At 36.6% G+C, this 20,672-nt stretch overlaps 1 protein-coding gene across 2 annotated transcripts in view; it reads right to left on the bottom strand.

The window, feature by feature from the left end:
• Window positions 1-20,672, bottom strand: part of CARS1 (cysteinyl-tRNA synthetase 1) — a 35,101-nt gene that overhangs the window by 11,375 nt on the left and 3,054 nt on the right. Inside the window, exons 2-17 of one of the 2 annotated variants that reach the window (XM_052694564.1) lie at window positions 18,851-19,096; window positions 15,386-15,477; window positions 14,519-14,607; window positions 13,607-13,703; window positions 13,096-13,194; window positions 11,967-12,116; window positions 11,067-11,207; window positions 10,218-10,306; window positions 8,971-9,092; window positions 7,344-7,456; window positions 6,710-6,838; window positions 6,294-6,423; window positions 5,876-5,979; window positions 4,747-4,844; window positions 3,272-3,461; window positions 2,689-2,757 (exon numbers count right to left, since the gene is read on the bottom strand). In XM_052694564.1, coding sequence (XP_052550524.1) covers window positions 2,689-2,757; window positions 3,272-3,461; window positions 4,747-4,844; window positions 5,876-5,979; window positions 6,294-6,423; window positions 6,710-6,838; window positions 7,344-7,456; window positions 8,971-9,092; window positions 10,218-10,306; window positions 11,067-11,207; window positions 11,967-12,116; window positions 13,096-13,194; window positions 13,607-13,703; window positions 14,519-14,607; window positions 15,386-15,477; window positions 18,851-19,096 — 1,958 coding nt within the window. The remainder of the gene's footprint in view (window positions 1-2,688; window positions 2,758-3,271; window positions 3,462-4,746; window positions 4,845-5,875; window positions 5,980-6,293; window positions 6,424-6,709; window positions 6,839-7,343; window positions 7,457-8,970; window positions 9,093-10,217; window positions 10,307-11,066; window positions 11,208-11,966; window positions 12,117-13,095; window positions 13,195-13,606; window positions 13,704-14,518; window positions 14,608-15,385; window positions 15,478-18,850; window positions 19,097-20,672) is intronic. The other variant, XM_052694565.1, reaches the window with a different exon arrangement.

The raw sequence follows: 20,672 nt of genomic DNA, 5'->3' as shown, positions 1-20,672 counted from the left end.
TAACTACAACGTGTTGTAAGAGATAAAAACAGCTGCCAAAAATATGCTGTAGAGCTACACCCAGATGTATGTCCATTCATGTTCTGTGCTGTCTTAGGTCAAACTGCTTGCCACAATTAATACCAGGTGAAGATGATGCTAAGACTTATTTGTATTTAGAACACAGATCTGTCCCTCAAATGGTAGCATATCCTACCTCTATTTGCTTGCAATACTGCGTGTTGCCTGTACTCCACCCTCTCCCACAAAAAGTGTGGGGGGAGATTACTGTTGAATTATTTCAGGTGTAAATAAATGCTGTTCATGAAAGCTCAAGAGGTTATGCTGAGAATCCTGCAGTCAGTGGGGATAAAATAGCAATGGCAAGCAGCTTGTGAACACAACAAACAATTACAAAACCAACCACATGTCAGTGCTGTCTGCCATTGCATTTCTGGAATCCCAAGATGAAAAGCTGGGCACCTATTAGACTCCTTATAATAAAAGTTGGATTACTTCGAATGGCAGGGGAGACAGAAAATAAAATAAAGGCAAAATTTTCTTTCCTCTGTAGTTTCCAAGAGTTTCTCCCACTGTTAAATCTCTGTGAGAAATTTCTGTGTAATTAGCAATCCAGAGGCTGTTCTGCTCTAAAAGCACCCATATTTTATAGGAGCAGAGGGGCTCATTTATAAAACATTTTATATAAAGTGTTAAATGTGAATGTTACATGGTCATATTCACAACCAGAGCCTGAGAAGTGTGGTGGAAAGAAAAGCCTCTGGAGCTATAGCCACATCTCTGCTACCTTCTCTACATGCAAATTACCCTGACATGCAAATAAGTTGGCATCAGGAAAGCATGCACTGTTATTACTTTATTATACATATAAGAAAGCTAAGGATTAAAGATTATTATTATTTCCAGAATAACTAACCTAAAAGCAGTGCTTAAGTCATTGGGAAAATGAGACTACGTAACCTGAGCTTTTCTGACTTCAGATCTCTTCCCCTTTCAAACAAATTACTGAACCTTGGTAATCATGCCAGTTGTTTACACAGAGCTTTTGAAGAAGATTGTGCTTTTTTTTTTGGAGATAACGATTTTCAGATCTATTGATTCCTTCATCTTTAATTTGGACAAAGAGACAACAGGTCTGATCCACCACTTTCTATTTTAATGAGAAGCTTTCCAATTTTGAATGCTCACCTGGTAATTTTTACTAAGAAAAGTAACTATCTGCATGGCAGACTGAACGAAGGCATAACATTTAATGAAAGAGCCAAAACATTTTTCATATTATACTTCTTTGTACTATAATTCTTAAAACCTGAAGTATCCTAGGAGACAAATACAAAAGCAAAATTACCTGCTTGGAGTACCTGGCTGCTGGTTTTCTTTGAACTGATTGCATTAAAAAAAAAATAAATCAAGAACTAAAATATAGATGTGTATGTAGTTTACTAACAGATGATGAAATCTCCTTTCCATACCAGATTCTTTTGACTCTACAACATTACTACTACATTACAACATTACTACTACAGAGTAAAAAGCACAGCTTTTCCAGCTGTTGCCAATCCCTTCCCTAAAGCTTGTTTTGTTACAAACACTGCCTAAATGGAGTGTCAAATACAGGTTTAATTTTCATTTTCCCTAAAAAGCTGGTGTTGCTTTTCTTTTAAAATTCAAAGTAATTTTTAACTAAACTAAAATTCACTACTGATGCTGACTGTCTTCCTTATAATCCATTTCATATCACAATTGGAGATTTCCACAACACTGCAATGTAACTATTTGTACAGGCAATAATAATTGATAATTATGATAATTACCAACCAACAAGCAAGCTTTTCTCTTCCATGGTGAATTAAAGCTTTTTTCTGTTTATGTTTTTGTTTAGTTTTGTATTTGCCCTATCACAAATGTTTTAATCAGTCCTTCCAAGGAGGAACAGAAGAACACCACGTCACTACTTTGAATGTAAGATGGCATGAGACGAGCTACTCGGTATCAGATGCTGAGCCAAACCTATTTTTCATGTCAAAATTTTATCATAAGGAGAACAAACAAAGTTGATACCCTTCCAGATGGAGTTATTTCTCCTGCCTGTCCTGGGAAACATGACTGTTATTACAGGGCCCGTCAGCACTTTCATCAGCATCTCCCACATATTTCTAGGAAAATTCTGCATCCTAGTGGTACTGCTGGGTGACTAAAGAAAAACAGCCTTCAAAAGCCAGATAAATACTGTGGCTACAAATGAGATCAGAAAAAGAGATTGAAATGAGGATGAAACTCCAGCTGCCTCCAGGCTGGTTTTTGGTGTACCACAAGGAACTTTAATCAGTATAATTGTATTTTTGAAACTACTTAATACACAAATCCTTGTAATGAGTCTTTATGCTATATCATGTGCTGTCTGCAGCTAATGTGGTTTCTCAAACAGATTCATCATTCAGAAGACAAGATAATTCTTCCTCTGGTTGCTGTACAATTTGTCTGTCATTAAGTCAAACAAACCTATTAAAAAAGCAAGTCTCATAAATGAAAAATCCTATTTCCTATGCCAATTAATTATATTTTTCTGCTTGCAATATTTGCATCTGAAGTAACTCAGCTAAAATCAGTAGCGTAATCACTGTAACCAACTTAGACTTTCAAAAGAACGCGGTAATTTTGTGTACCGTACTTTGTTCCTTCACTTACATTTATGTTTTGACTATTTCCTCCAACAGGAAAACCAATTGCGTCATCGCTTTCTACGGCACCAAAAATCTGATTGAGGGGAAAACAAAGAAAGGGGAAAAAAAAGAAGAAATTGTATGCATCAAGTCACAGATACATGAAGACTGAGCAAAGTCACACATACTAATGTTTTGAAGCCACCTAGTTCATTTAACCCACATTTTACTGCTTTATTAACAGTATATCTTGGTTTGCTTTTTAATTGATCGCGCATATAAAGCACTGGCCTTCAGATTTATGTTTAAAGCTGACAGATTTGACATTCTGACTTCATTTTTTCTTCTACCGTCTAAGTTTGCATGCATGTGTTAAGGACTCTGCACCACTGAACAAAACATTAGCAGAAAATGTAACTTAATATAAAGGACTCCAAATTTTTCCTGCTGCAGCATGCACTACAGTTTAGGATTGATTGAGATGAGTGTGGCAGATCTCTAGTTTCCTGCAAGACAAATGAAAACTGTACAGATCCCTACATGTTTGAAAAATACAGCAGTTAAAATTGCACAGCACAGTAGCAACTTTACCTCTTGCTATACCATACCTTTAGCATTTGAGTGAGATAGCAACTGATGTTTTCTAAAAGAAGTCTGTTTGGCATTTGTCTGGCAGATTTCTTTGCAGCAATATAGGAGTTGGACTGACTGACTAACGAACGCATTTCTTCTAAGACAGAGCGAGTGTCAACATTGTCACAGAGTGCTTCATGAATTGCTGCCTTCTTGTCATAAAAACTAAGAAGAAAAACACTTTTTTTATATTTATGCCAAAAGTATCCGCAAGCTACTCTGAAGAACTTCTGTTAAAGGATGGAAGAGGACCTAAATCTGGTCAGAATTCACGTTTGTAGCATGAGCGAGAGAAAAGCATCATCACAGTGCAGCTGTTTTGCTACTATAGACAAAGGCAGGTAGAATAATCTAATTGGCAACAACTAACCAAATAAATTACATCAAGTGCATCTTCAGAAACTGACCTTTTAATATCAGGTACTAAAAGCAGTACAAATTGCCTATTTAGCACCTGGTATTGATCTCCTATCCGTACATAGCAGCTTAGGATTCTGTTCAGCAGTGTTCTAATATGGAACACCAATTTAAAAGCTAACACTCTACAAAGACAAGCGTTACAAAGCTGTTATGAAGCAACTACAAGAAATAAATTACTGCAGACATTTATCATGGCTATAAATTTATAAGTAATATGGTATATAAAGTACTGTTTCATCAGGCAAGGAATACTACTGTTTCATACAACATTTTTTTCTGAGAAAAAAACAAGAAGTGGTGAATAAAGGAGACAAAAAATATCCATACGATATATACTGTTATCCTATTTCTTTGTCCTTTCCTTCTGACCTCTCAGTTAATTTTCCCCCAAGTTGAAGAACGAATTTTCAAGGACACTACTAAACAGAACCACCCATACTTGGACTTAACACCTCTCCTCACTACAGTGAACTAAACTATGACAAATTTTAGTACTGCAATGAAAGGAGTTTTTATTTAGACTTCATACATTAAAAAAGTCACATGAGAACTTGTTAGCATTATAAGCAATATAGTTTGTTTAAGTATAATATGAGAATATAAGTGAAAGACTGCAATATTCATATCACTCCCTCTTTCCACTCAATGGCACATTTTCAAATACTGGCACCCTGCTGGTAGTCAAGTCATTTAAATTCTGTTTGTCTCATTTTAGTCACTGCACTCTGAAACAAGTAAAATGTTATTTCTATGATTGTAAATACTGCATTCAAAATTATCAGTCACTTCTCAAATAGGAAGACAACTTTTCACGTATTGAAGGAAATGACATCTAACAAAGTAGCTCCATTTCCCTACACAAACAGGACAATGAGCAATGCCTGTGTACTTCACATAAATGAAACTGAAGTTAACAATTTCATCTATTCTTCATAAAGCTGCCAAATACAGAAGTCATGCAATGAAAAAAGAAATTAAACATGCAGCTACATAAAGTTATTCATAGAAGAAGTAAGAATGCTCAACTCACTTTTTGTTAAGCTCTGCTTCCTGATTTTCCCATTTCTGAAACTGGCCTGTCACATCAGTGGGAGCTCGAAGAATATCCTTCACATTTAAAAAGAACTCCTATAGAAGAACATATTTGAAATCCTGTTTAAACTATAAAGAACCAATATTTACGAAGGAAAAAAAGCACTATTTCTTACTTAGCCTTATAAAGCTTATAGTTTCCACACTAATTTGGCCTGGATTTACTGAGCATCTGTCACAACAGGGAAACCCACAATTTTCAAGTAACTGTAAATCATAGTCAGACCAGTTGTTGCTCTGCTGCTGCATGATACAACACAATACCCTAATGTTAAGCTGCTTAAATACAATACCATTCAGAAAACAATTAAAAAACAACAATTTTTATGGCAGATTTCTTTGTGTAGCTAGGAATGGAAACCAAAATAGAAATGGCTTTATAGCAAGGTGGGTTGTTTTTTTTTTCCCCCCACACAGGCATCCAGTTTAGAGAAAAGTCATTTTCATTTATTTTGTGATCCAAGCCAAATATTTTATATATTAAAAGCAGAACATCTTCACCTGAAGACCAAAAATCGATCTCCTGGAGACCAAAAACAACAGAACACTAGACAGCCTCCTTGTAGGTAATGCACGCTTAAATCACTGCTCCAAACTACACAGGGAACAGAACTGTGCCCAGCCACTCACATTACAGCTACTAGGCATAAAGCCAGAAGTTCGATGTATTAGTTGAGGAGACAAGGTAATAATGATATATCCCCTTAACTATATTCGTGTCAAGTTTGATCTGATAGACATGTCATGAGAATGTCTGTCGGATTGAGTCCTTTAAGCAAGCTAAAGTAAGAAATTAATCTTGTGTTTCAGTGGCAAGATGCTCAGACTTGACAAAACTTGGAAAAAGCACCCATTTGCAAAGAAATGTTGCTGCCTGTGGTATGGTTTAAATGTTCAGTAGAAACACTTGAATGTTCTACAGAAATACTGTAAGATCCACCCAATCAACACAGAAAGCAAACTCCTTCTGGGGATAAGGCCTATGCATCCTTGGGTACTATTGCCTGAAATATGTTATGGCTTCAGGAAGTATTAACATCTCAAGGAGGAAAGGAAAGCTTACGTACATTCATAAACTTCTCATACTGAATAGCTGACTCCATGGTATTACTTGAATAATCCAGTGTATCCTTCCAAGAGTGCATGAGGAAAGCCAATCGTAACTGCCGTGCTATTAGAAGTTTCAAAATAAACAAGAAGAATAATCATAATAATAAGCTAAAGTTTTTTATGGCCTCCAATGTTGTCATGGCTAAGAACATAGCAATTATTAATATCCTTGCTCTTAATATATCTACTAAAGAAAGGGAGAACTCTATTATCCATACAGATAATACCAAAGAGAACTGGAGTAGCTATTCTAAAGTTATTGAAGGAAAAAAGACACTTAAACTTAGCCAATTTTGGAAACTCCACTATAAGCCTCAATTACCACACAGCACTCAAACTATATCAAAAACATTCAAATTCTAAACTAAATTTCACCTGTATGTTTCTTCAGTGCATCTTTTATAGTGATAAAATTCTTCAAAGATTTGGACATTTTACAGCCTGCTATTGTTAAGTGGCCAGTATGCAGAAAATATCGCACCCAGTTATCATTTTCAAAGTATGCCTGCAGGGAAAAACAAGCACACACACACACACAAAAGACTTAACATTGTGTACACATGTAACCTAAATAATGATAATTTAGGAATAAAACAGGGAGGAAAATACCAGGATGGTTATACAAAATACATGCAAATTAAAAAATAAGAAAAATTAAAATATTAAAGTTCAAAAAACAAAGCTATAAAGCAGGGAAAAAAAAAACCAGATTTGCGTGGGTTGCAGTCACAGCAAAGCAGACAGCTTTATCACTGCAGAAACTAAAGGCCAGTGACAAACAGCTCACTCACCTCAGACTGTGCCAGCTCATTGTCATGGTGAGGAAATCGGAGATCAAACCCTCCTCCATGAATGTCCATCGACTCTCCCAGAATGGATCCAGCCATTGCAGAACATTCAATGTGCCAACCTGGCCGCCCCTGTGAAGACAAATGTGTTACCTGACAACCTGTCTTCCTCTCCCACCCATCTCACTGCTCTGCCCCTAAGCAGTTACACTGAGAAAATGAGATACAGTACTATCAAAGAAAAAAAAAACAGAACAGCTAAGACTCAGCTTTATAAACGTATACAGTTGGACTTGAATATCAAACACGGCACATACATCTGTGATGCCTTGATTATCCTCCTGATTTTTCATCACTAAGAAAAATGAGAATTGAAAAATCTTTGGAGATAAAGATTATAAATGACTGACCAATAACAGGCATCATAAGTCTGCGTGCTGAATTCTGTTTAAAAAATGATGAACAGGCAGATAGATATTCTAAGTAACTGAATGACTACAGCAATAGAACTTACAACTGAATACAAGATCCTCATAATCTAGACATTTATATGAAGTGAGCCATAGTATTTGTTAAATATAAAACATGCTACTTAATAAGGTGTGGAGGATCTAAACCCTGCTTGTAATGTGCTTACCTTTCCCCATGGAGAGTCCCATGAGGGCTCTCCTGGCTTGGAGGATTTCCACAAAGCAAAATCATTTGGAGAATGCTTCTCACATAGGCGATCAGCTGAGATACTCAGATCACCTTTCAAAAGGAAAAAAAAAAAAAAATATATATATATATATATATATATATATAAATAGTTCAATTTTGTTTTAACACAATTATTATTGATTTTTGGCCTCACTGACACTGAATGAGGCTGAGAGGAAAAAAAAAAAAAAAAGGAAAGAAAGATAAAATACTCAGCCCTTGAAATTCCTCATAATTAACTTTGTTAACTCTTCGGGTTTCTTTATTAATATTTAGTTGATAGGAAAGCTGACAACAAGTATCAGCTGTGCTGCTTTCTAAGTTTTGACACGACATTCATCTGCATTATCTCTACAGGCACAATTCCAGTGTTCCAGTTGTAGAAAATGAAATACAGAAATAAAGAAATCTCATATTCACACATAAATAAGGCTGGGAAACCAATTTATTCCAAAATCAGAAGTACCAAAATCAAGACTAACTAACTTGCCTTAATATGCACACAACGCAGTCCTAGGGTATCTTTTACATCCCCTGCCTCAGTTGCTACACAGAATGGCTGGTAATTCTTCAATATCTACAGGTTTATTGTTTTGTTGCTACCACAGATGCTGCGCATAGTAGTTTCTGTCATTTCTTTATGATCACTTGTTTGGTGGTCTTGCTATAACATCTTTAAAACAAGAGAATTTACCATTTCTGCAGTACTGTCAAAAACTGTCTCTTGTCAACAATACCACTTGCCACATGAGAGCCTGAAACTAAATGAAACTCAAAGATACACTTGTCAATTCTGACACACAGCTTGAGATACTTGCAATATCATTCTTCCATTTCTTGTCACTATGCACTTTGAGCACGAAGAGTATTTTTCTTCCATCTATTTACATCAGATGCAGTTTCTGAAATTCACCATTTCTGCTCCCTCTGCTAGCTAAAATAACATCATCTGTCAGGGCAATCATCTCAAATAAGTCAAAGCAGCTAAGCTGCAAGCAATCTAAGCCTATGTGTGGTCTCAGTTACATTAATCACTTTGTTTTAGTCTCTATTTGCAAAAGCAGACCATTGTGCTTGTTTGCACGGTGGCAACGATGCATTCATGTTGCCACTAAGACGGCAGCTTAAGCTAGCACCTTTTATTTCACACATCACGGGCAATCTCAGCTATCAGAGTTTAAGTCAAGAAAAAAAATATCAAATGTGATTAAATGTCTTGTCTCTTAGATATTGATAGTTATCTTAATTCTGCCTACAAGCACAACATAAAAAAATCTTTTAATATACTTAGGATACATTTTATGGATGATTTCTACTAAAATTGCACAACATTAAGAATAGATAAAATGCTTGATAAAACTCATTATTTAAGCTAAACTGTTGCAGTAGGTCTAATCAAAAGATCTATATTTGGATTTAGTTCAATACAACAAGAATTCTCTGTATTAGAGAGGAATTAGAAAGAAAAAAACATCATCAACAAATATTTGTCATAAAATAGACAATAATCATTTGAAGAGATCAACACATGAGCAATTTATGTAAATGTTATTTCCCCTTTTTACCTTCACCCTCTTGAAGAGCTTTCTGATCACCCACAGCTTCAGGAACCAACTTAGCATAGGAGTGTTTTTTACTGGAATCAAACTTCACAGTATCAAAGTATACAGATCCATTGGACACATACCTGAAAAGTTCAGATAATTACACAGCTTACTTTTCTACCAAGACCTGAGACTAAATTGTACACTCAAAATCACTAACCTTCTTACTCTCTCTCGTAAACCCACATACAGTATGGTGCTGCTAAAGTGAGCTAAAATCTCATCTAAGTTTTATGGCATTGTCATAAATAATTCAGATAAGCCACTGAATGTCAGAATAAAACTCACTGAAGGGAAAGTGAACATCTTTTCTAAAGTTCTCAAAGAGGTGAGATGCCAAATTAACAGTCCCAACAAATATACACAACATTCCTGATCCCTTTTAATATTTTGCGATAATATAACAAAGAATCGTATTTGTTTTGGAGCCCATTTTGTTTTTTGTTCCCCTTTGCTTTGTTGATTTTTTTTCTACTGCCAATGTGAGATGAAGCCTGAGAAAAATGTTTTAGGATCACAATGAGCGCTCATAGTTCAATACAAATCGTCTTCCTTTTTTTCTTCTTTTGAAGAAAAATGTAGGTTTAAAGCAAGAACATGCAAGACAACTGAAACAGTTCTGCTTTTTTCACAGTAAAAACATACCTGCACTGAAAAACTGAGGCCAAAAAGAGAAAAAACACTCAAAAATTTCCATCAGGAATCTATCATGATACTTAGGAAATTCTAGAGGATTAGCCCAGCTTTCTCAAGCATGAGACAATGTCAGGCTCTAATTTCAAAATAATTTGTTGTTCTGTTTGTTTGTTTTTTAATCTATGTTATTTACAGCTGATATTCAGCAATCCACTCAGGGACATAGTTTTGAAACCCCTGTAAGTCAAAACTGTAAGACTGTAAGTCAAACTCAGTTTAAGTGATTTGGACTATGATTATTTATTTTAAGGAACAAGGATTTCACCCTATTAATTTAATAATCTAACTTGTCCTTTTGAAAATTAAAAGTATTGAGTAGCAAATTTTCATCAGGTTAAACACAGGTCTTACACAAAGGACTCTGAAATGCCTTTATTTGATGAGATGCTGCTTTTGGAAAAGAATACCATTCCATATGAAAACAAAGAACAGAGTTCAAAGTGAGTTTTGAAAGCAATCATTCTGGCTCTGATACAATATAAACACACAAAGGCATTCAGTAGCAAGCTTACCCGTAACCATTATCCACAATCTTTTTCACAAATGCCACAATTTCTGGCACATATTCACTAACCCGCGTTAAAACATCTGGAGGTAAGACCTAAGAAAGTAAAAAATAGCATTTTATACATATATGTAGTGTATATTTGTATGTATATATATTTATGTGTATCATATACTCACAAAGTGACCTGCTTAAAAGGCAGTAGAATCTGATTCCTACTTTAAGCCCTCTGTTCTGCAACGATGAGCTAGATGAGCTGTGGCAATTTTTTCTCAGCCTCTAAGGCCATGTTAACAATACAACGCTGCAAGAGATGGCATACTGCACTTCTGTCACAACAGGCAGCACGCCACTTTGATTTGGAAGTAAATAAACAAACTTTTGCTATTCTGACCCACTGCACATGACTCAGTATTTCACCTGTAACACATAAGTCTGCACTTGATTGCCGTTGCCACCAAACAATTTGAAGAATGATATGTAGTCAATGATGAGTAGGTTGGTAAGGCTCTTCCATGCAGCAAACAGGATACCTGAAATTTCTGGATCGGTTAATGATTTTAAGGCCATTTCAGATCAAGAAGGGATGGAGTACATGCATTAGATCTGATCTGATTGCCATTGGCACTTGTAACATGCACAACTGTTCTAAGATTGCTGGGATAGAAACAGAGTATGTGCTAACTTTTTAATCTATGTATTCATATAAAAAATTAAAGGAAAAAAAAAAGTATCTATAAGGTTGAAACGCAAGGTTTTTGATAAGTAGTTAGGGACCTGCACTGTAAACCATATTCTGGGTATTATGAGGCATGGCATACACACTTTCAAAACAGAAAAGAGTTAATTTACTTACGTTGAGAGCTTCCATGTCTTTATGAAATTCCCCTTCCCAGAATTTGGGGAGCTCTGAGAATATGGAATTGTCAGTCACTTGGCTGCCAAATTTTGAATCCAGCCAGTCAGACAGTAAATCTTTGGCTTCTTCCAACAGTATCTATAAAACAGTAATTATAAGTGCAACTGATCAAAGCCTTGTTCTCTTTAAACTCTGTAAAAAGGTCTTATCCCGAACAGTGAGATTTGCTCCAGGAAGAAGATATTTGGGTACAAATACAAAGTAATCACATTTTTATCTTATTGTCCCTCATATGTACAGATAAAACACCAGAGAAAGGAATGCAAGTGGTAACGTCATGTGTTTTGCTATCAGTCACTTTAATAAACATGTACAATTTACACTGTGCACATCAATGAAAAGCATCTGAACAACTGGAATTCTAACACGGATATATTTCTCTGTCCTATACTAAGAGATGTCAAACAAACAAAAAACCAACAACTTTCAGCTCAAAAGGTAGCATCTGGGTAAATTTTAACTGCTTTCTGTTTGGTCAATATACTTTTATAATATCACCTGATTCAATAGTAGCTTTTTTTTCTATTGTTGTGTTTTGTTTTGTTTTTTTAAGATATGTCAGCAAGAGGGAACATACCCTATGCTTCCTGCACTGCTAATCAGGAATAATCTGAAAGCAAGAGAAGAGGAATGCAGAAGCCAATTATTAAAAGTTAGCTATTTTATTGCCTGACTCGTAACTGGAACAGTACTGAAGCCCAAGAAAGTCAACAGGATTACTGTCACTAATTAGAATAATCTTTGGTATATATTCAATATTGTTTCAGGAATTACCACAAGCAATATATTATTTTCAAAGCCATAACAAAAATCATTCTAAAAGGAGCTCAAACTGACCTCATGACATCTGCTGATCTCTTCTGCAGGGAGTTTTGCTTGCACAGCTTCTTGTAGAGGGTCAAAAGCAGACTTCACTGCATTCTGAATTTTTTCCAACATCTGCCTTTTATCTGGGTCTGTTGTCTCACTTAATTTAACTGAAAAGAGCTACAATCAAAAAAAGGTTTAAAAAAACAAGCAACTTGTAGTGCAGTGGGGCTACATTCCACACACAACATATTAACTTAGCCATGTAGCACCTTGCTTGTGATAATAAATTATCCTATAGCTTCATTATCAGACTATTGAAACACACCTTTCTCATCAGAAACAAAGGTGAACATTCACTAGCATAAAAATTTACTTCACATTTGAATTGGTTTTTTTAAAACCATTATAAAATACTAAATCATAAGTACTTTTATTAATAATTTTCATTTTCTATGTAGTTGATCACTTCAATTACGTAGTTAATTATCCCAAATCTGAAATGGAGAACCTTCAATGTGAAACACAGTGAGATTAAATGCTGTGCTTAAAGGGTATGCTAGGCAATGACAGTTGGGCAAAATTTCCAGGCTACCTAATTCCTAGGCCCATATTCCATTCATTAGACCAATAATCTCTTTGTGATCCATAGCTCTAAAATGACTAGAGAATTACCTTCCCCCACCTTTAATCCAACATACACAATTTATTAAATCCCTGAAACTTTGGAGACTTTTTGCTCTTTCAAAGGCCATCATCAGTGGTACAGAAGAGAAATCTCACAGGTATCTACAGCTTTAAAAGATTATGGACATACCACCATTTAAAAACTTTTGAAGTTTGCATTCTAACAAATAAACAACCAAGAGTTTTATTTTTCCCCCAATACCCAAAACATTATACACATTGACACATACAGTACTCAACCAGAGACAAACAAGTTTTATAAATAGTTCTTGTTAATTCTAGAACAACAGAAAAACCAGTGTGAAACACAGTTTCAGTAACACTTCTTATTTATGTGGAGTCAGTTTAATAGAATAACATAAGCATACATGAAGTTTAAATAGGCAGCAACGTCTGGGGTGTTCTTTAGATACTTTGCTATGTTCCTAAGTAAGAACTAAATATACTATGAGGGATTAAATACTGAGCCCACCTCTGAGGCAGTTTTAACATCTTCAAGTAGCTGAGCTGGTGTTGATGTGTTCTTCCTATACTGTTCAAAAAGGTAATTTTGTCTTGTTCTCTTAATGATCTGCAAAGCAGAAACACAATAGTTAGAGAAAAAGTAAATAAACTACTCAACATCAATGCTTTCCAGAATCCCTACGTACTTAACAAGGTACAAGAAACACATGCAGTAATATAAATCAAACACCATAGACAGCAAATTTGCTATCTCAACAAATTACATATGTCAACAACAGGCAGTTAAACAAGCAAATAAGTTATCTTTGTAAAATGCTTAGTGCTCATGATTTATAAAAGCATTCACTTGCATACAAGAACAAAGTCTTCTTCAGAAAAAAGAAAAATCAGTGACTTTGTGTCTAAAACAAATGCCTTAGTAAGTATATATAATTGATCTTGGCTTATCAAATGGCAATTACACTCTGAATTCCATGCATAAACTTAGTAGTTTAGATTACAATTTAAAAAAATCATACCTTATCATCAATATCCGTAATATTCATACAATAGAAAACATCAAATTTAAAATAATCCCTTAAGATTCTTCTCAGGATATCAAATGAGATGTATGACCTAAAAAGATATCATTTTTTCTTAAATGAACAGCTTGAACATACTTCTATTTCATGCAATAACTACTTTAACCTCAGCCAATACTGCTATAGCAGTTTCAACTTTTCCTTATACTGGAAAGTTTTTCCCCACACAATAACAGAATATACTTCTAACCCTAAATCTCAAGAGTTTAGTCTGACAAACTACTTTCCAGAAAGACACTCATCTAAATAAAATACAAGGGCTGCTCTGAAAGTAATGCCTTCTATTTTATTATCTTGGCCCATGACGTCAGAGGTGGATGTTGGTGGTATTGCAACACAGGTTGAACCTTCCCATTGTATTTTAGTGCCATGTGATGGATGGCAGCGGAGGGGCAGTCTGACAAAATGGCGTCAGACGTGGAAGCGTGGATGAAGGAAAGGTGTGTCACTGTATTCCACCATGCAGAAAAATGGCACCCACTGACATTCATCAACGCTTGCTGAACATTTCTGGAGACAAGGCAATGAATGTGAGCACAGTGAGGCGGTGAGTGGTGCACTTCAGCAGTGGCAACAGCAGGTCACCTCTGCTGGTGTAGATAGTTATGAGCATGGCATGCAGGCTCTTGCTCATCATTGGCGAAAACACAAAACTGATGGTTGTGACTATGTTGAAAAACTGAGAATTTGCTCTACTAGTATTAGTGTGCTCTTTGTATCTGTTGGAGTGTCCATGGGAATTAACAGGAGGCATTACCTTCTGAGCAATTCTGCATATATTTTCCTATTTAATTCCTTTCTTACTGTATGCAATGTTATTACTTGCATCAAAATTAGGAACTGCAGTACCTGGCATGTCCCATGTGAGAAGCATCATATACTGTTGGACCACAGCAATACCACGTGACTTTTTTTCCATTCTGCGGCTGAAATATTTCCTTAATTGAAAGGGATGGGACAGTGAGCAGAAGGAATTGAAGACGTGATCTCAACCAAAACCACCACGTTTGGAATATCAGAACATGAAAATATAGTGGTTATCCCACTCCCAGTTTTACTATAAGAAAAGGTTACCGCTAGCACATAAGGGAGAACATAAGCAGCCAGGCACTGCTATCTGCACTGCCATCAGTTCAGATATCAAATTAAAAAGATTTACATTAGGCAAGCTATTTTCCAAGTTGTGCATGTAAAATGGAACGTTAGGCATAGAAAAAGGTTATATGGTATATCAAGTTCACACATTCTTGAATATTACGTACCATATAACATCAGTATTCTCAGCATTTCCTCTCCTTCCCAAAGCACCTTCAACCAAGACCATAGGATGTTTTGCCAGTTTATACTATAAGCTTATAACTTGCAAGATTTTTTTTTACACAGGGCAAAGTATATAAAAAAGAAACAGATTTTATACTGTTTATGCTGCCTATACTTATCTATATTACAGAGGAACCACTGGCTATTCTGGATGATGATAAACTGCTATTTCATATTACACATTAAGGAATACACACGCACATGTATATTGACTGTGCACATTATGGCACCTGCCTCAGCAAACACACTTGACTGAGGCAACATCTCTGTCACCTTCATGTGACAAAATAAAACTCAGAAACCTGTCTATTGATTTGGAATACAATTAAGCAAGCATTTGACAACTCTCCCATTTGTGTTTTAAGGAGAACCTTCAGTTTTCTTTCATTTGGTCACCTTATTGCGAGTCAGGCTGTTGTAGAGGCAGAGTCTAGAATGTTTTGTCCCTTCGGGAGGAGACCAAGGAGGCTGCATACGTTTGCCTTTACCTAGGAAAAACACAATTTAAAGAGAACTGAAAATGTAAACAAGTTTACAGTGTAACATTTCCTCCTTATCACATTGTTAGTTCAATATATACATATATGTATAATTACAGAAAACAACTCCAATCGTAGTAGTCTAAACTATGTTTGTTAGAGCTACAGCCACTAAAATGCCACTAAAAGCAAAGTAAACACTTTCAATCTCATTTATTTTCTGCCCTCTCATTTGCCACTCATTACTTTTTGATTTAAGTAATGAGGGGAAAAAAGGGTATTCAAGTGAGAGCATGCAATCAATTAATCATTAACAAAAGATCATAAACATAACACAATACTAATAAGGTGTCATGGCAGTCCTGGGCTTTCTGCAATGCCACTGTTCTCACTGTGAGAGCACATCACAAATCTACAGAGAATTTGCAAAAAAGTCTTCAGAAACCTGACTTCATCTCTACAGCCAGTATCAACACTGTGTACTCAGTGGGAGAGGAGACCAAAAGGTTCAGAGAGAACTTTTCCTTTTAATTCTATATGGCTGCTATGTGCACAAGGCATTTCTGAACATTTTATTTACCATAGATACGCCCCAATTGAGCACAGGGCTCAATTCTGCCATTAAGCAAAGCAGATAAAGCTCAGGTGATATTAGTGAACAATACCCAAAGAGACTGGAAGAAGTGTAACAACTGCTTTGTGGGGAACTTTCTTATTTTAAAACCTGCCTTTAAGGTAAGAAGGAATAAAGCAGTTTCAATACTTTGCAACATAGTAGAAATTCTTAAACAGTGTTACATATGCACAAATAGTGTAATATAAAATACAGAGCAAAGTGAAAGTGTTGTCAAAACAGAAAGTTTATACTTCATCAGTATATTTCAAAGCACTTTTTCTTTGCCAAGTTCCTGATTTTTGCTTTGGCATTTTTCTGTATGACCATCACCAAGATGATTGTGTCCAGAAGAAATCCTGTTTCAACAAATCAGTGTTCACAGAACAAAAACTTTTTTTTTTTTTTCCATCACAACGAATACCAAGAGCTCACTTTAAATGGTGGGACAGTAAGTCCAAGCACCACTTTTCAAACCAATGAAGAGCCATTCAACATGGAATATTCTGTACTATCTGGGGGGCATCGGACACACCTTGCCATTTTTGGAAGGATGGAACATCCCTGTGCACTGTAGCCTTCAGCTGCTGCACGTTAAGGGTGGGACTGAGTAGGGTTATCCTTGCATTTATTTGCTTTTCTAACATTATTAAACTCATTTTTTAAAGGCTAGCATGAGCACATCATCTGCCAAAGAGCTGCAGTTTGCCATGCACAGGGCTGCTTATAGCTGTAATGATGTTATGTTAGTTACTGTGTTAACCTGGAAGGGAAGCAAAACTCAACAATATAACAAAGCTGCCAGGTTAATATATACAGTACCATCCTTAGGAATCCTCATTTAAACTGCAATTAAAATATTATATAAACTATTTGTTTTGACAATCAAATTGCCTTTCTGATTCTATCGGAGGATGTTCTTTATGAAATCTGTTTCTCTAATACCTTCACACAAACACTTTGACTGAAAACCTACAAGTTACATAAACACCTGTGGTATAAAAAGAGGTAATCTCCTCCTCACCTCCCTCTTTTTGAATAACTGCCTGAATAAGAAAAAAAAAATAACCACAGTACTCTAATAGTCTCATTAAAGGACTCCATTTGATCTCCATCTTATGGATCCACAGAAATGTGTTTATTCTATGTATTTTATTGTATGTTACTGACTTCAATGCTATAGCTGTCTATCCATAACACAGAGCATACAGCAAGGTATGGATTTGTTTACTCTTTGATCTAGAAGATTACCCTGGTATGCTTAATTGCGGCTAAAGCTTCCCCCAGGGGAGGAAGCCTATGTGGGTTAGTCTAACAAAAGATAAAGCAGTAAAGCTTCTTTTTTTATTTTTTTTTTTAACTTATAACCAGACTAAACATGAGGAAACAAACAAACAAACAGAGGAACTGAGATAAGGAGAAGATACTGCACCCCAAAGTTCTCAGTTTGTGAACTAGCTGCCACATTATATCCACTACATGGACACCAAGGGCAAAGCAACAGGCATGCTTTTCAGTCCGCTCAAACACATCCCTGCCAACAGCAACTTTCCCCCTGCTGAACCAAAGTTCATTTGCTCTAAGCCATTTCTGGGGCACTCTGATGTATCCAAAAACACACTGGCCTAAGAAGCTTGGCAGATCCATATGATATTTCACACTGAACACTGCAGAGCATTTTTTCAGGACTTGCAATATGTACGCACAGATCATAAAGCTAACAAGACACAACCACTGAGGAAAAGAGGCTTAACGTCAAAGATCTAATGGACAGGAAAACTGAAAGCTTTTCTTGTCTTGCCCCACCTTGATCCATGAAATCCTGCAGGCAAACAGCAGTTAGTGGCATTAAATCTGCTACCAGAGCCAGTGGTACAGCTGAGATCCCTCGACTGCTGAAAGGAAATCAATAACCAGCAGAAATGCATGGAGGCACACACATGGATACGCAGCCCACTCATAGGGTCTGACTTTAACTGCTGCTCTGCTAGGAACTGAGAACAGTATGATGACAGGTTGTGAGAAGATGTCATTGGAGTCATATTAGTCAACAACCGCCAGTCAAAATGACAAACACCTTTTGCATTCATTTACAGATCTTGCAAGCACTGTAAAACAGCTCTGTGTTATTATTATTATTTCATGACTCCCAGAGCAAGGCTCTCACTATAAAGCAATTACATTAGACTAGCTCACTGGAAATCATCTAAGGAGAATGATGCAGCTCCCAAAAATGCCAGCGCCCATGGTTACTGCATGACCTGGATTAACCTCTTAGTATTTCCTCAAATCATCGGCAACTCCTAAATGACCAGGATTAAAAAAGAACCCCAAACATTCCTTTCAAAATTCAGTGTTAATAACAATCTTCAGAAACAGTATGCAGTTTACTTTATTACAAGAGGGAAAAAAAATCACAGAACAAATTGGGCTATTGTAGGAAACCAGCCAAAACCCACATATCCATTTACTATTCATTGGCAAGCTTTCTAAAGAAAATACAAATAATCAAATTTGGATTTGATAATCAAACATTGAGGAGCTCTAAAACCAAAGAGTTGTGGAAACAGCTGTAACACTCAAATAGCTCAGGATTCATCAGTTACACAGTAACAGTACACAAAAAGAATTTCATGAGCTTGAATACAAGTGGATACAGTAAACTGTAAACTGTGCAAGAGAGTACAAAAGGAAACTTTTAGTTCTCAGCAGGAAAAACGATTAGTGGCAGCTAGTTTATAACCTGCCCACCAAGTTCATATTACTCACTTGTTTGAAGTTTACAAGGGTCATTTTTTTCACTGCTGCCATCATAGATTGCTTCTATGTGTCTGTACCACCGGACAACATGGAAATACTGGTCCACAGGTGGCCCCGAAAACTTTCTGAACACCTCCACATCTGCATGTGAAAATGTGAACCCCTGGATATAACTACGAGTGCTCAGGTACTCGTTCAAAGCCTTCACCCTGGCTTCCTCTTCACTAATGCTCAGAATAAAACTGTAGCTGGAAGCTGTAAAGACAGAGGCACAGGACATTTAGTCAGCATTAAAAGAAGGAGATCCCATGACCAAAATATATCCTTATACTACACATCACCCCCTCCAAATTAGCTGTGGCAACTGACAAGAAATTTGAGAGAAATGTATTTAATACAAGATAATGAATAACTACTCATTTTCGATTAATAGGTTTATGCTCACACTGTGGTACGTAGACCACCCTCTCTCCTCAGACATGAATAACACTTAAAATGAATATGATTAAAGAGATGTACAGAAGGACACTGGCATGTGCTTCTCCTTCACAACTGCTCAGTTCTACAATTTATTTGGTACATGGGCAACGCGGGTTTAATTATGCTTCATCTTTGCAAACACAAGAACGTGCTCCTATAGAGGAAGCAACCAAAGGGAACTCACAGTAATGGCATGCCCTCTGCAAGCCAGTGGATATGAAGCCTAACCCTGACATTTTCCTATGGTGATTCAACATCTGAACCTCTGTTCATGTTCAAAGCACTGTGTAAACATTAAGCCACCATCCTGCTTGGGTAGTTAGCCAAGAAAGTAATTTAAGACATGGCCAAGGACAATAACGTGTGAGGGAGGCAGTAATAGAACACCTGTCCCTATTCCCGAGTCCTACAGGGATCACTGTCACAAATGCTGCTTTCTGCACTGGCAGAACCTTTTCTGCACAAGCAGCTTCCAAAGGCCAAAACTCTTGGGAAGGGAAGGATGAAAGGTGCCCGAGGAAAGTAGGGGAAGGTGCAAGGAACTGCAGAATCATAGAACGTCCTGGATTGAAAAGGACCACAATGATCACCTAGTTCCAACCCCCTGCTAAGTGCAGGGTCGCCAACCAGCAGACCAGGCTGCCCAGAGCCACATCCAGCCTGGCCTTGAATGCCTCCAGGGATGGGGCATCCACAGCCTCCTTGGGCAACCTGTTCCAGTGCCTCAGCACCCTCTGTGTGAAAAACTTTAACTAAAAAGTTTTTTTTTCACACAAATATTATCAGTTAGGACCTCACGAGCAACTCATTTCCTGCATGAAAATCAATTATTAAAGTAATCTAGTAAAAATTAAACAGCTGCTCTCAAGGAAAAGAGGAACTCTGATAAGAGGGAAATGGCAGCTTGATGCTGAGTACATTTGTGTTTGACTTTCTTGAGCACAGCAAGATAAGTGGCACAACACTTTAGAGCCCATCAGAACAAACGTAAAAAATCAGAGGTAGAAAAAATAAAAACTAAAAGTCACCAACAATATTAAAAATTCATACACCGAGGCAGAATTACCCTATGTTCCCAGTCCTTCTCGAGGGCTGTCCATGTAATTGTTAATTCTAAATAAGGAGTAACAAGTCAGTAATGGTTCACAGTGAGGCTGTACACCTAGCCTTACCCAGCTGAATGGGATGTGGCTTTGGCTCACACAGTTACTTTTACTACAGACTTTTCAGGCTCCCAAATATTTACTGATATTTATCAACATGGAACTTTACATGTTTATACAGAGTAAGTAGTTTGAAACAGTTACCTTCAAGAACTATAGAAACCTAAGACAAGTGAATTTTGTGTCCA

Source organism: Tympanuchus pallidicinctus, unplaced genomic scaffold, assembly GCF_026119805.1.
Source record: "Tympanuchus pallidicinctus isolate F22 unplaced genomic scaffold, pur_lepc_1.0 scaffold3, whole genome shotgun sequence".
Lineage (NCBI taxonomy): Eukaryota > Metazoa > Chordata > Aves > Galliformes > Phasianidae > Tympanuchus > Tympanuchus pallidicinctus.
The sequence above is the reverse complement of the archived record's forward strand: the minus strand, read 5'-3'. Positions and strand labels throughout refer to the sequence as shown.